This window comes from Eleutherodactylus coqui, chromosome 11 (assembly GCF_035609145.1).
Source record: "Eleutherodactylus coqui strain aEleCoq1 chromosome 11, aEleCoq1.hap1, whole genome shotgun sequence".
Classification (NCBI taxonomy): Eukaryota; Metazoa; Chordata; class Amphibia; order Anura; family Eleutherodactylidae; genus Eleutherodactylus; species Eleutherodactylus coqui.
In genome coordinates, this window is record NC_089847.1 from 130,933,135 (window position 1) to 130,949,007 (window position 15,873).

The 15,873-nt window shown below is 44.4% G+C and overlaps 1 protein-coding gene across 1 annotated transcript in view; it reads right to left on the reverse strand.

The window, feature by feature from the left end:
* LOC136581796 (vomeronasal type-2 receptor 26-like) overlaps positions 1 to 15,873 on the reverse strand; it is a 53,259-nt gene that overhangs the window by 15,923 nt on the left and 21,463 nt on the right. The window contains exon 3 of the mRNA XM_066582418.1: positions 5,937 to 6,142. Coding sequence (XP_066438515.1) covers positions 5,937 to 6,142 — 206 coding nt within the window. The remainder of the gene's footprint in view (positions 1 to 5,936; positions 6,143 to 15,873) is intronic.

Below are 15,873 nucleotides of genomic sequence, written 5' to 3' on the forward strand. Positions count from 1 at the left end.
ATTCTTAGGCCTCATTCACACAAGACTGGTTTTAGAATGGACGTGGCTATACTGCACTAAAAATAGTGTGGAGAGAGTGTGAGATGTAGTAGGAGGAGGGAGATGTGTGGAGTGGCTTAGGGTCTGACGAGTCAGTCCAGGCTAAGCTCCATTCCTCACCACTTGCTAATGTGAGGTGACACCCTCAGAGAACTCAGGGAGAAAGAGAGACAGTGAAACATGCTGTTGTTACTGATTGATATGTTGTTATGTTTTCTACTTTTCCAATAAAAGATCTACAAGATGTAACTCAGGATCAGTACAGGATAAGTAATGTATGTACACAGTGACTCCACCAGCAGAATAGTTAGTGCAGCTCTGGAGTATAATACAGGATGTAACTCAGGAGCAGTACAGGATAAGTAATATAATATATCATAGCACAAATGAAATGTTATATAAACACAAGAGATATGACCATGTGACTAACCTGTGAGTATGGATATGTCCCCAAGAGTTGCGCTGTAGGTAAAGTGGTTGATGTGAAATGATCACCAATAAATCCAACAACCTTCTTCTGAGTGCAGGAGTAATTAGGGACAATCTTTCCAGGCCCAGATAAAATATGTAAAATGCTCTTTATTGCCTTCCCAGGAATTGAACACGTGTCATATACATGATATCCCAGAGTTAAGTTTGGTAAAATATGAGGACTTTTATTAATTTCATCAATAGCGTAAAAGAAAGCCAATAGATTCTCATAGTAAAAAGTAATGGGGCTGTAAAATAAGGATATTGAGTTGTTGACAACACGTATATGTTATATAAAAGGGTTTAGTTCATACCATAAGATCAGCATACAGGCTGTAGAAGTGACCCTCGGAATGCCACTGTGAAACAAATAGGTGCACCCACAACGTCCTCTTTTTCTCAGAGGGCTTTTCTTTCTCCAGTGCCGTTTGTGACAGCCATGAAAAAAATGTACTGAAGATCAGCCATGCCAGCACTGCCGCTTTATCACCGAAAGGCATCTTTTGCTAAATAGCTGATGCTATTCTCACAAGCACACAAGGACAAACAGACTGAAGACTAGGCATTTTCCTTCTTTTATAGGAATTTTCCAAAGGGATGGGCAACTTTCTAGGGGTTGGTCTACTGATTGGAGTGTGCTCGCGTTTTTCCTACGCGGATCATATACTGTGCATCTGCGTGAAAAAAACGCTATTCCAGGATACATCAAAATAATTTTAAACGTCTATCCACAGGTCTTCCGTGGCAGAAATCTGCTTGCGAAATTTGACCTGTCCGTGTGTATTAGGCCTAACTATTGATTTTACCTGATCTGGTGATTTCTTTAACATTTGGAGGCCCCAGTGAGATTTTCACTATTTTACACATTCCACTGAACAAAGAGCAGCAGACCTTTTTCACTCCATTACATGAAGACAAGGGTAAGAGATTTCTTTTGTTTTACTATCTCCATGGAGTAGGGGTCGGTTGCGATGTCATTAAAATGTAGAAAATCAGCAGAATTTGAACTTGATCCCCATCAGGTAAAATTATTTTTTGTAAGTTTGTTTTATTTTCCTTGTACTATTTTTCCTATTTTCCTTTCCCTGTCACATCTGTAGTATTTCCTGCCTGCTTTTTCTTATGTGCCATACTTTAACTCTTATTTAACCAACCATTCTTTCGTAATGTTTCCTTTTCTGTTTTGCTTTAATAGTGTGTCACTGTTATTGTAGTGTTATCTGTCTTCATAAGAATACACAGTATGAATGGTGCTGCGACTGACATAGCAATGGGCAGTCCATGTGCCCACACTGTCAGGGAAATTTCTGCGTACAGCACCAATCAGGCCCACCCCAATGCCCCGCTGCCGGCGGTAAAGAAGAGACACCACACACAGAGGTCTGGTATAGTTCCTCACACGGGGACATAACTGTGCACTTTATTACAGATTACATGGGATCTTATACCTTTTGGTCACATCACTAGGAATGGGTAATGGTCTCATTGGCTCAAATTCACCGCATAACCATATATGTAAAGTCCGGATTTCCGGCTGAGACAGTGAAAGTTATATACGTAGTTGAACAGTCGTTATCTAGATACGGCGCTTCTGGGAAAACAGCCAAGCACACGGCCTTCGTATCCGGTTCTTCCTTGCGGTGTTTAAGATACATTTTGTCTTCGCCTTGCAAGGCCTTTGGAATATCTGATGTAAGGCGACAGATTACGTTTTTCTCATTTTAGCATTGAATAGAACTTGCATACAGGTATAAAAGCATAAAAAACATATGGCAATATATACATATACTCTCACAAACCCCCCTAAAAACTTAATATGGAGATCAAGCACCAGACCTTGCGCTCTTCCTCGGTCGCCTCTCCCTTGCGTCAGGGTTTCCCCACTGCCCGTAAGGCCCTACTCCTAAAAGTGGGAATCCCTACCTCACCTCAGAAGGAGGCCATGGATTCCCTGGGCTCATTTTCGGGCATCCTTACCCTCTATCTGTACAAGTTAACACCCCGCAGATTGTGCCCTCACCGGAACCTAAGGTCTTCTGCACTATCCCTAGGCAAATGGGAAGTCCACTGACAATCCATCTTAGAAGATCGGGGCAGGCGCAGTACTACTCCATCTCTCCATTTTTCTGGTAACATATGTGGTTGGCACTATCAGAACTGGCTCTTCATCTTTTTCAAACAAGGCAAACGTTGGTGTCACATTGTCCAGTCCCTTACTCATACTCTTCTTGATCAAAGGGATTATAATTTATCCAGTCTACATTCTTGTTAATACCATAGTGACAATAGCAAATAAGGACTCAAAACCTGCTTTAACCTGATCTCTAGAATTAAATTCATCTGGCACCCCCCTTGGCACTCCTATTGCATCCATGTATATATGTGGATCAAAGTTACCACCTGGAGCGTCAACTTTTCTCTTAGCACGATGCGGTGTTAGATTCTCACCCTCAGTGTAGTCTTCATATTGCACATTTGATTGTATTAATTTGTTCTGATCCCTGAAACAGGGGGCTAGTGTACAGTAGTCAAAGGTGTGTGTTAGAGGAATTGTACCACATTATAGCATGTAAAGGATATGCAGGATCATGAGTTCTGTGCTGCGGGACCCAGGGCCTTTTTGCATTGGGAGGTGTGGAACCAAGTGGACTTTTCTTCGAGCTTGACTGCAGTTGGGCCGGGTAAGCAACATCTGGTAAGGACATTCAAACCTGGTTTCAGATTGTGAAACTCATCTGTAGGACCTGGGAGAAAAGCAGAGACTGCAGAATGCATTGTTGACAATTCCTTGGAAGACACTCAATTCAAAATTTGCCCGTTTTCTTCATTGCCTTTTGTATCTACTTTCCCACTACTCTGTGGATGTTAGGGTGTGGGAAAAGCCTGGAATATACCTAAAACAGACATGATGCGTTGTATTATTTCACCTGTGAAGTGTGTACCTTTGTTGACTCAATCACTTCCGGTACCCCGTATCTGCAGATTACCTCATTCATGAGCTTCTGTGCGGTTACCTGCTTATTTACTTTGGTAACAGGGTAGGTCTCTCCAACCTGAAAAGAAATCAACAACAACAAGCACATATTCATACTTCCCAACAAGTGGAAGCTGAATGTAGCCAATTTGCAATCCCTGAAATGGGTACAGTGGCCCTGGCAAGTGTGATGTGGCAAATTTTACTTCTGCCCTGTTGCTTACGGCACAGATCATGCAAAATTGGACAAATGATGCAGCAGCTACAGAAAACCCACGAGCCACCCGTCCTTGTTCAAGCGTCGACATCATTGCTGCTTTGAGAGGCGCGGCTTTCCGTGCGTCAGCTGGGCCATCATAGGATACAGGAACCAGGAACTGTGGTAGGCAAGTTCTGTTGACTGTTCGCCATACGCCGTCCCTTTTTAGTCCATTTTTCTTTTTCTTCCTTGCTGGCTTGTAACTGTAAAGTCTTTAGCATATCAAAGTCCAAGTTTTTATCAAAGTCCAAAGTTTTTATCAAAGTCCAAAGTTTTTATCAAAGTCCAAAGTTATTGTTAAATTCTTCTTTTCTTCTTTCTTCCACGGCTTAAGGGCCGCTGCCTTTGCTGTGTAGTCTCTTGCTTCTCCGGTGTAGGAATTGGTGTGAGCTCTCCACTTTGTCAGGTAGAAGTAGGGCCTCCATGAGACTCTGCACCGCTGCACCATTCTTAATTGGTTGTCCTGCTGAGGTAAAAAACTATCTGGCCTTCTCTGTTGGGCCGTAATCATGCGCTATGCCAAATGCATACCGGGAGTCAGTGTAAAGGGTTGCCTTCTTACCTTCTGCCACTCTACTCGCCTCAGTGAGGGCCTTTAGTTCCGCTTCTTGTACTGAGACATGCAGAGGCATTCTGCTTTTAGGACATCTTGTTGTGTGACCACTGCATATCCAGTGTGGAGTCATCAATCACCCCTGGTACCATCTATAAAAAACAACTCAAAATATGCATTGTTAACAAGGGCTTTCAGTAACATTTTAAAACTTAAATTTTCTTGTTGCATCACTGCTAGACAATCATGCTGATATTCTATTTCAAAAAGATCAGAATCTTGTTGCAAAAAATTAAAAATGGCTGATTTGCAATACCTAGATCACCTATGACTTCTCCTCCCCCCTTTGAACCAGGGTACTCAATTGGAAGAAGAGTAGCTGGGTTCAAAGTAGTATAACATTGGAAAAAGATTTGATGGATGCAGATAAGGCCTGTAAGATGTCAGCACCAATAACAGAGACATGAGTTACATCGGAGCAGAATAATCTACAAACATCTATTACTATTTGAAATGTGATATCCTTTTAAGCAAATTCATTATTAATCTGATCCTGCCTGCAATGTCTTATCAAATGTGTGGGAAAAAAAAAAAAAAAAATCTTTTACTAGCTGCTCAAGATTCTCACACCCTCCTTTGTGGACAAAAGAAGGATGATCCATTACGCAGTTTTACATAATCTAGCTCCACCCCCTCGATACTGGCCGCTTGCGTCTATTTTCACACCTTCATTCAAACTCCACAGTCTGCACGTCCACATCACAACCAAGTAAAGTCTTATGCATGAAGGGGGGGGGGGGACACTTTTATCCCCAGTCAATATCTGCATCACACATTTTACATTCATCACAGTCTGAACACTGGTCACTAACTCTCATCCATCCATGCGCTCAAGTCTGCCCCGTCACCCCCCATTGAAGGTGTACCAGTACATACAGATACACAGAAAAAAAGTGTGACAAACATACATACATCAGTTGAAAAACATTGAAGTGAGTGCTATAATGTTATAAAGTACATGATTCTATTGAGATGAGATTGTGAATGAGCGCTATTTTTGACAAATTATGTGGAAAAATTTGCTGAGTCACTGAGACATTCTATCTTTCTTATTTACTGAAACTATTATATGCTATATTAAACACTGATATATTTTAGAATGCGTGGGTATCTTTCAGCCCCCCTGCCTTTCCTTCTCTGTATTTGACCCTGAGCTGAAAGCCCCCACCTTTGCAAAATAACTGTTATCTCTCTGCCTTGAGAAGCTAGACTAAGACACTGCAGCTTCAAGTAAACAATCCTTCTCTCACTAAAAGCAAGCTCAGTTAACCATTTGTACACATATACATATATACACATACACATACATTTATAATCTATCCACCTATATCTATCTAGTATTATACACCTTTTCCTCTCTCTCTCTGCCAACAAATCACATGCTTTGTAACTTTCCTCTCGACTTTGCTTGTTCCAGATACTTCTCTCCCTACCTAACTGCCAATGTAACCTTCAATAGACACTCTCCCGACACCCTCTAGATCACTTACTGTACTTTCCAACATTTCACTTACAGATACTTTCTTAAACAAATAATGTGTACATACTTAACTTTCTCTGACTGTCTCTCTGCTTCTCACTTCAGCACTTTCTAGCAAATCTTGGTTTTTCAAGGCGCCCTTCTTGGTCCTAAAGACCTCCTCCCGGTCACCATGCTGTAATCTACTGTGCGGGTCCTTGTTACACATTTTCATAAGAGTTTTCTTACATTTTACATCAATTGATCCGCCATCAATTGATCCGCACGGCGGCAGCCCTTGAGGGGCTCCGTCTTCTTTAATAAGGTCTTAAGCATATTAGAACAACAACAACAATAATAATAATAACACGCTCCATAGAGTGCATCCTTCTGACCCGAATTGTTAGCCCCTTATATACGGCAAAACAACCGAAGGCATCTCCTTCTATGGAACCAGTCCCATAGAGTGCATCCCTCTCAGCTAAACCATCAACAACTAACTAAACTAAAACAGAGGGTTCCTTCGTCTATGGGACCTATCTCACAGAGTGCATCCCTCTCAGCTAAACCATCAACAACTAAAACAACCGAGGGTTCCTTTGTCTGTGAGACCAAATGAAAAGAGAAAGAGAAAAAAATTCTGCAGATACAACAAACAACCTCCACTATCGTTAAAACACCACGGACTTCAGAGTACAAATAGACTACAGACTAGTTCCTGGGTGAACGATTGGTGCGCTTACCATGGTCAGTGGTCCGTGACGGCAAACCCGAAGCCCACGAGTTACCGTGTAGAACTCTTAACCCAACCCGTCCGGTCACAAAACACAGATAGTCCCTCCTGCTGCAAGACTCTCAGCGTAAAACACAACATAAATATATGCCGGCCTTACCTGGAGTTCTGTGAGTTGATCAGGCTCGGTTTGCAGCAGGACGGCTTCCCCGAGGCGTGAATCCTAGTTCACAGTAGTAAGCAAATCCGGGTCGCTGTACGGCTCCGGTTTTACCATCCCACTTTGTTGGGCGCCATTTGTCAGGGAAATTTCTGCGTACAGCACCAATCAGGCCCACCCCAATGCCCCGCTGCCGGCGGTAAAGAAGAGACACCACACACGGAGGTCTGGTATGGTTCCTCACACAGGGACATAACTGCGCACTTTATTACAGATTACATGGGATCTTATACCCTTTGGTCACATCACTAGGAATGGGTAATGGTCTCATTGGCTCAAATTCACGGCATAACCATATATGTAAAGTCCGGATTTCCGGCTGAGACAGTGAAAGTTATATACGTAGTTGAACAGTCGTTATCTAGATACGGCGCTTCTGGGAAAACAGCCAAGCACACGGCCTTCGTATCCGGTTCTTCCTTGCGGTGTTTAAGATACATTTTGTCTTCGCCTTGCAAGGCCTTTGGAATATCTGATGCAAGGCGACAGATTAAGTTTTTCTCATTTTAGCATTGAATAGAGCTTGCATACAGGTATAAAAGCATAAAAAACATATGCAATATATACATATACCCTGACAACACAGTATTCATTTTGTCTAGGTGTCGGATAGCTCTATCAAAACTGCAAGGGGAAAGCCATCTGCACTATGCACCCTACAAAGTCAGTCAGTGACTTTGTGCTGGACAGGTAAATCACAGCTATGGGAAGTCTTTGTGCACCCACAGCGCAGGCGAGCCGAAGGAACCCAAAGACAATAATAAACATGAAGAAATGATAGTGCCCAAACATGCCAGACTTTCACTGTGCCGAGTACATAGGCCTCAGCACACACCCTCAGCAATTGTGGGCATAGAGCAGACTCCGATGCTAGTACAGCTGTGAAGGTCTCATCAATGCAGTAACGCTCCTCTTCTTTGGCCCAAACCAGTGTCTCAGATAACTGTGGTAACACAGGAGAAAATACATGATGCCCAGTGCTGATCCCCTGACCCCAAGCAGAGGAGGAGGTGGCATTACAAGACACCATGACCAGGACCCACAATAGTCTGTGTGGGAAGCACGTTAGCGGGCCCAGGGTCAGGCTCGGTTCCAAGCCTCCACCTTTGTGACCCAAGGTGCCCTAAGTTACATAGCAACGGGAAATCCATGTGTCACAACATAGATAGCGCAACACTGGAGGGGCAGTCTTTGAGTTCCTTGGCCTAGCCTATGCTGTAAGTGCACAAAGATGGTATTACACGGGAAGGAATCGGAGTGCCCAACCATGGGAGAGTTTCGCCCTGCCAAGCAACTTGGCTTTGGCCAGCAATTCTAGCCTAGTCAGTCACTGCATTATTTGTGCCACATAGGTAAAACACCGCGATGGGAAGACTTACTGCACCCATAGTATAGACAGACCGCTGTAACATTCCTGTAGCAAAGGTATAAACAGACCCCAGGAACATTTCTGTAGCAGCAGTATAGGCAGACCCCTGTAATATTTTTGTAGCTGCAGTATAGGCAGACCCCAGTACCATTTCTGTGGTGGAAGTATAGGCAGACCCCAGTAACATTTCTCTAGCAGCAGTATACGCAGACCCCTGTAACATTTCTGTAGCAGCAGTATCAGCAGACCCCTGTAACATTTATGTAGCAGAAGCATATGCAGACCCCAGTATCATTTTTGCAGCAGCAGTATAGGCTGTGAGGAAGGTGGAGCAACAGCCAGAGGATTCAGAGTTTCAGCCTTGGACTGCGTAGAAGACTGGGTGCTGGATGCATTTTCTGCCATCCACGACAGGACCTGCTCACACTGCTCTGTTTACAATAAATGTCTACCACGTGGACCCATAAATTGTGATATGAAGCTGGGGACCAGAAACTTTCCTCTCTCCTAATCCCACAGTGGCCGGCTGGGATACACCTGGATCAGGAACTCGGCCTGTGGCGACACCATCACTTTGAACTCCGCATCCTCGCCCGCGTCCACATCCTCACCCCTACCTCTCAGCATGGTGGATTACGAATAGAGCAGACACAGACCGCTGTAAATAATTATGGAATAATATGCGTAAACTTTCACGCAGAGAGCGGAATCGTAACGCTAACTGGAGGCAGAAAAAAATGGAAGGAAGGCTGCAAACAGGCCTAGCAATGCAATAGTGATGCACCAAAACTCCCACCAGGCACCCAGTAAAATGCAGATGGTCAGAGGTAGTCCAACGAAGGAGCTTTTTTTTTTTTTTTTTAAAAAGAAGACAGGCTATATATTGCGTATATCACTTTCCCTCTATAAGTACCTGCGTTGGCCATATTCTGAGCGTCAAATTCACTGCAGACACAGGCCGGTGTAAATAATCTTGGAATTATGTGCGTAGTCTTTGTCGCTGAGAGCAGTATAGTAAGGCAAACTCCAGGCAGAAAAAAATAGTCAGGAAGGCCGCAAAAAGGCCTAAGTGCAATAGTGATGGACTACAACTCCCATCAGACACCCAGTGAAATTTAAACAGTCAAAGGTAGCCCAACTGAGGAGCTTTTTGTTTTTTTTTGTTAAAAGAATACCGGCTATATAGTGTGTATTTCACTTTCCCTTTATCAGTCGCTGTGGCCGTATGCTGTGCATCTCTAATTCACTGCAGACACAGGCCGGTGTAAATAATCTTGAAATTATGTGCGTAGTCTTTGTTGCTGAGAGCAGTATAGTAAGGCAAACTCCTGGCAGAAAAAAATAGTCAGGAAGGCCGCAAACAGGCCTAAGTGCAATAGTGATGGACTACAACTCCCATCAGACAACCTGTAAAATGCATAAGGTCACAGGTAGCCGTAAGAAGGAGCTTTTATTTAAAAACTTTTTTGAAAAAGAATATTGGCTATATAGTGTGTATATGACTTTCCCTCTATCAGGGTCTGTTGTCGTATGCTGTGTGTGAAGTTGACGGCAGCCACAGAGCAGTGTAAAAGATTTTGGAATTATTGGCATCCAGTTGGAGACTGACAGCGGTTATGTAACGCTAACTGCAGTCAGAAAAAAATTATACGGAAGGCTGCAAACAGGCCTAGCTGTGCAATAGTGATGGACTGCAACTCCCATCAGACAACCTGTAAAATGCACACGGTCACAGGTAGCCCTAAGAAGGACCGTTTCTTGTACACAGGATCCTACACTACCACTTTCCCTATCTCAGCAACGCTGTCCCTATATCATGTAGTACAGACTGCAGCCTAAGAACGCTATAGCTGTAATGGGGCTGCACGCCTGATATACAAAAAAAAATAAATTGCAAAACTGCTACCAGCAGTCACAACACTAATGCAGACGGTCAGATGTGGCCCTAAGAAGGACCATTGGGGTTCTTGAAGACAGGATCCTACACTAACACTTTCCCTATAGCAGCACCAGCACTGTCCCTGATCTCTCCCAATGTGTGACTGTGGCGAGCTGCGGGCGGCCCCACTTTAAATATTGGGGGGTCACTTAATCTCGCCAGCCACTCACTGCAGGGGGGTAGGATAGGGCTGGAACGTCACAGGAGGAAGTTGTAATGCCTTCCCTGCATTTCTATTGGCCAGAAAATGGCGCAAAACTTTCAGGGAAGGAAATGGAATTGACTCCAACATCGCGTGGTGCTCGGCTCAAGTAACGAGCGTCTCGAGTACCCTAATACTCGAACGAGCATCAAGCTCGGACGAGTATGCTCTCTCATCTCTACTTTGCACCTTTTCCTCCAGTAGAAACACAAGCTTATATTTCTGGCAGGTGAAGTTTGGCTTTTCCTCTGGTAGGTCTGTAAACATATAGCAAATGTTGCAGCTCACTATATGATCCTCTCCTTTTCCATGTTGTCAGTTGATGTCCACTTCCAAACTTCTAAAAGTCAAGAGCTGTAGTGAAGATATATAACCTATAAGATACTATTAAGTGTACAACTTCCCAGAATGCACAGGGAATATGCAAAATATCTTCTTGCAGTTCCAATCTCTGGTATGGCGATGTCCTCCAAGCAGCTAAACCCAGCTAATCCTGGCAATCTTCCTGCTTGTGATCCTTTGCTCTTCCCAGAATGCACAGGGAATATGCAAATTATCTTTTTGCAGCCCCAATCTCTGGTCTGTAAATCTCTAAACTATACAATCTTAAAGAAGACCATTTGACCCTACAACCATCTAAAGAAGAAATTGTCTTCAATTCATTTACCTAAACTAAAGCAATTCCAACTCGTCACCCTAAGGGTAATTCCACACAGGCAATCGCGATTTTGCCATGAGAAAATCACAGCAAAATCACATCTTTTATTTACTGCATTTTGTGAGCGCCAGCGATGCTTTATTGGCAGAATAATCTCGCATCGCAGTGCCACCACCGGCGATAAAATTGCACAATAAAATTTTGTGGTTGTTTTATAGCAAAAATCAATAGGGTCTCTAATGTTAAAAGTGCAACGCGTGTTTGCAGCGTTGCGATGCTACAAAATGCAGGATCCATAGAATATAGAGATGAGCGAACGTACTCGGTAAGGCCGATTTTGCAATCGAGCACTGCGATTTTCGAGTACTTCACTACTCGGGTGAAAAGATTCGGGGGTCGCCAGGGGGCGGGGCGTGGCGTGGTGGAGCGGGGGGTAGCAGCGCGGAAAAGGGGGGAGCTCTCTCTCTCTCCCTCTCCCCCCCACTCCCCTCTGCAACCCCCCGCTCACCCACGGCGCCCCCCCGAATCTTTTCACCCGAGTAGTGAAGTACTCGAAAATCGTGGTGCTCGATTGCGAAATCAGCCTTACCGAGTACGTTCGCTCATCTCTAATAGAATACAATAGGAGATTTAAAAAAACGCAAAACACAAAAAGATAGAACACACCTCGATTTTTTATCTCCTGAACATATCAGTGAAAACATCACAAGTGGGAAAGAAACCATTGACAATCATTGGTTTCGTAATCTGCTTTTTAACTATCGCAGCAGGCAAAAATCGCTGCAAAATCACGCGTTTTTCTTGCCCTTGTGAAACCACCTTAAATGTTCCCATCTCACAACAGGGGGTTTTAAAAATCATCCAGGTTTCAAAAAAGGATAAAGCTCCAGTCCCAGGCGGATATTCTAACAGATATTACCAAATCTTTGGTCCCCACATAATTAATTATTTGACGGACACCTTTAACGCAGCTATGAAGAAGGGTGCCATCCCCTCAAAAATACTACAGGCCACCACAGTGGCAATTCCCAAATCAGGCAAGAGCACGGCATCCCCTTCAAATGTTAGACCTACAGTATGTCTCTCTTAAATAGCAATATAAAATTGTGCGCTAAAATAATTGCTCTCTGTTCAATGACAATAATCCTGCATCTAATACACAGCGACCAGGCTGTAAAAAGGTAGGCAGACTTCTGACACCACCAGAAGAGTTCTGGACTTAATGCATAAAACTAACGAGCTCCGGACGCCTTCTCTACTCCTTACATTAGATGTGGAGAATGCGTTAGTTAGAATTCATTGGAGATATGCATTCTCAGTACTACAAAAATTTGGATCTGCGGGGGATATCACAAAAGTTATAAGGGTGCTGTACTCAACACTATCAGCAAGAGTCCTCATGAATGGGGTCCTATTGAATCCATTTTATAATAACTAACGGAACCCACCAGGGATGCCCCCTATCCCCAATGTTATTCATTCTCACAATACAGACATTCGCTGAAGCAATTAGGGGAAACAACAGCATAAGAGGTATACCAATGGCATTCAGGCAGCATAAAATTGGTCTCATTGCGGTTGATGTAATTTTATCGGACTCAACCCCTGAACTCACAACGAGCACTCTCCAAAACAATAGAGGCATTCAATAATGCTTCCTATTATAAAATTAATGAGTCTAAATCCCAAACCTTTAAGCAACTAAATGCCTTTCTCCCATTTGATAATGTTAATATTGATGGGTCCACCATTGGGAGGACACTGAACAAAAATGGTGTACATGGCAGGATTCCAAGGATAAAGCCAATGCTCTCCAAAAAGAACATTGCTACCTGTCTTCGGTTTGCTAAAGTTCACCTGGACAAGCCAGAAGGCTATTGGAACAATGTTTTGTGGACACATGAGACCAAAATATAGCTTTTTGGCTTAAACAAGAAGTGTTAAATTTCGAGAAAGAAGAATGCTGCATTACATCTTTAAAAAATCATACCAGCTGTGAAACACAGTAGTGCTAACTAGTATAATGGTTTGAGCAGGTTTTGCTACATCTAAGGGTGGCTTCACACGAGCGTGTTTTTGTGCGTACATAGGTGCATACATAAGTGTGCACCCATGTTTGTGCAAAAACACGCATGAATGAGGGTTCATGAATTGCCTTCAGTGGAGCCACGGCTGCTGCCAGCGGCTCCATTGAAGGCAAAGGTCTGCCTGCACCCCATAATTGTTTTTCAGGGAAGGGCTTTAAATATAAACCCTTCCCTGAAAAACAACAATTTTAGTGTAAAAAAATAAAACTTACCTGTCTGCTGCTGCCGTGTTCCTTCATCCCCGCGTGGAAAAAGAATTCCCTGCTGCACCTGCCACATCTGTGACAAATGCAGCAAAGGAATTTTTCATCCCTGCAGGGAATAAAGGATTCTCTACCACAGCTGTCACAGATGACAGCTGCGGTAGCCGATCAAACTGTCAGCATCCAGTAATTGTTTTTCAGGGAAGGACTTTATATATAAGCCTTTCCCTGAAAAGCAAGATAAAATGGTAATAAAAATTTAAAAAAATCTATACTCACCTTTCTTCAGCTGCCGGGGCTTAGTGGCGTCCAGCCGGCTCTTCTCATGCACTTCTGTGAGGAATATTCAGCAGGTGGGGATTGAAAATCCCTGCCTGGTGAGTAAGCTGCCTCTGATTGGCTGAGCACTGTGACCAATGAGAGGCAGCTCTCAGCTATTGAATGACAGCTGAGAGCTGCCTCTCATTGGTCCCTGCACACAGCCAATCAGAGGCAGCACTCACCCATTCATGAATTCATTTCAAACCACGGGAAATGTATTGCTAGTAATAGACGCGTGTTTTTGTGTGCGCGTATGCACGCACAAAAGCATGCTCGACTGAAACCACAGTAAGTCAGGACAGCTTGCCAACATTGATGGAACAATGAATTTTGAATTATACCAGCACATTCTAAAGGAAAATGTCAGGACATCTAGATAAAAAGTCACAGGTAGTCAACAGCACAATCCAAACACATTTAGCAGTGGTACGATGATGCAAAGTCACACAGAACTAGAATCCATGGTTGCAAAAGACAGCCAAATACATATCTTCAGTTTGATTAAGACTAGAGATGAGCGAGCACACTCGTCCGAGCTTGATGCTCGTTCGAGCATCAGGGTACTCGAGATGCTCGTTACTCGAGTCGAACACCACGCGGTACTCGAGTCAATTCCATTTCCTTCCCCGCATGTTTAGCGCCATTTTCTAGCCAATAGACGTGTGGGAAGGCATTACCACTTCCTGCTGTTTCGTGCCAGCCCTATCCCACCCCACAGTAGTGAGTGGCTGGCGAGATCAAGTGACCGCCCAGTACTTAAAGCAGGCTCGCCTCAGCCACATGCTGGCAGAGGTTAGGGAAAGTGCTGCTGCTGATATAGGGAAAGCGTAGGTCCTGTCTTCAAGAACCCCAATGTTCCTTCTTAGGGCCACATCTGACCGTGTGTATTACTGTTGTGGCAGGCTGGGAGCAGTAGTGCACCATTTTTTTTTCATCTCGGGCTGTGCAGGCCATTTCAGCTATAGCGTTCTCAGTCTGCAGTGTATTATACAGAGTATAGGGAAAGTGCTGCTGCTGATATAGGGAAAGTGTTAGAGTAGGATCCTGTCTTCAAAAACCTCGAAGCTCCTTCGTTGGGCTACATCTGACCGTGTGTATTATAGTTGTGGCTGACTGGGAGTAGTAGTGCATCCATTTTTGTATTACGCATCTAGGCCTGTTCACAGCCTTTCAGTAATAATTTTTTCAGGAAAGTGTTAGAGTGGGATCCTGTCTTCATAAACCCCAAAGCTCCTTCATTGGGCTACATCTGATTGTGTGCATTTTAATTGGGGCCTGCTGGGAGTAGTAGTGCATCCATTTTTGTATTACGCATCTAGGGCCTAGGCCGGTTCGCAGCCTGTCATTAATAGCGTTCTCAGGCTGCTGTGCCATACAACCAGCTCTCACCATGAAACTGCACTCAAATATTTCCACTGCGAACGACTTCATTTATACCGTTCTGTGTCTGCAGTGCATTAGACAGGTCTCACCGCTAAACAGTACTGTAATATTACCAGGCTGTGCAGTGCCTCTCACAATACCCTTTCCTTGGTGGCGTCTTCTCCCACTCCACACAGCCTCTATTATCTACAAGTCTCTGCGAGCAATAAATTACCCCTAGGTATTAGCGCTAGACAGTGGGTAACTTTTTCAAGTCACAGCAGCGGGAACTTCCAGCAACTGTCTTACGAACTTTTTGTGGGTGAGGTTGATGATGAGACACCGTTGTCTGTCAGTGAGGTTGTAGTAAGGGCAGCAAGTCCGAGGGAGGAGCGCACAGAGGATTTGGAGGAAGAGCAGTTGAACGATTAGGTGACCGACCCCACCTGGTTTGCTAAGCCTACTTAGGACAGGGCTTCAGAGGGGGAGGCAAGTGCAGCAGCAGGACAGGTTGGCAGAGCAGTGGGGTGGCCAGGGGTAGAGGCAGGGCCAGAGCAAAGAATCCCCTAACTGTTTCCCAAAGCACCACATCGCGGCAAGCCTCTGTGCAGAGGGCTAGGTGTTCAAAGCTGTGGATGTTTTTTAGTGAAAGCACGGACGACCGACGAACAGTGGTGTGCAACCTGTGTCACACCAAGATCAGCTGGGGAGCCACCATTACCAGCCTCACAACCACCAGCATGCGCAGGCTTATGATGGCCAAGCTCTTCACAAGGTGGGACTAAGGCCGTTCACCGCCTCCGGGTCACACCACTGCCCCTCCCCTGTGCCCCAAGCTGCCACACAGATCCAATCCCCCTCTCAGGACACAGGCACGAGCGCCTCCCAGCCTGCACCCACACCCTCACCTCCGCTGTCCTCCACCCCATTCAGCAATGTCTCTCAGCGCAGCATCCAGCTGTCG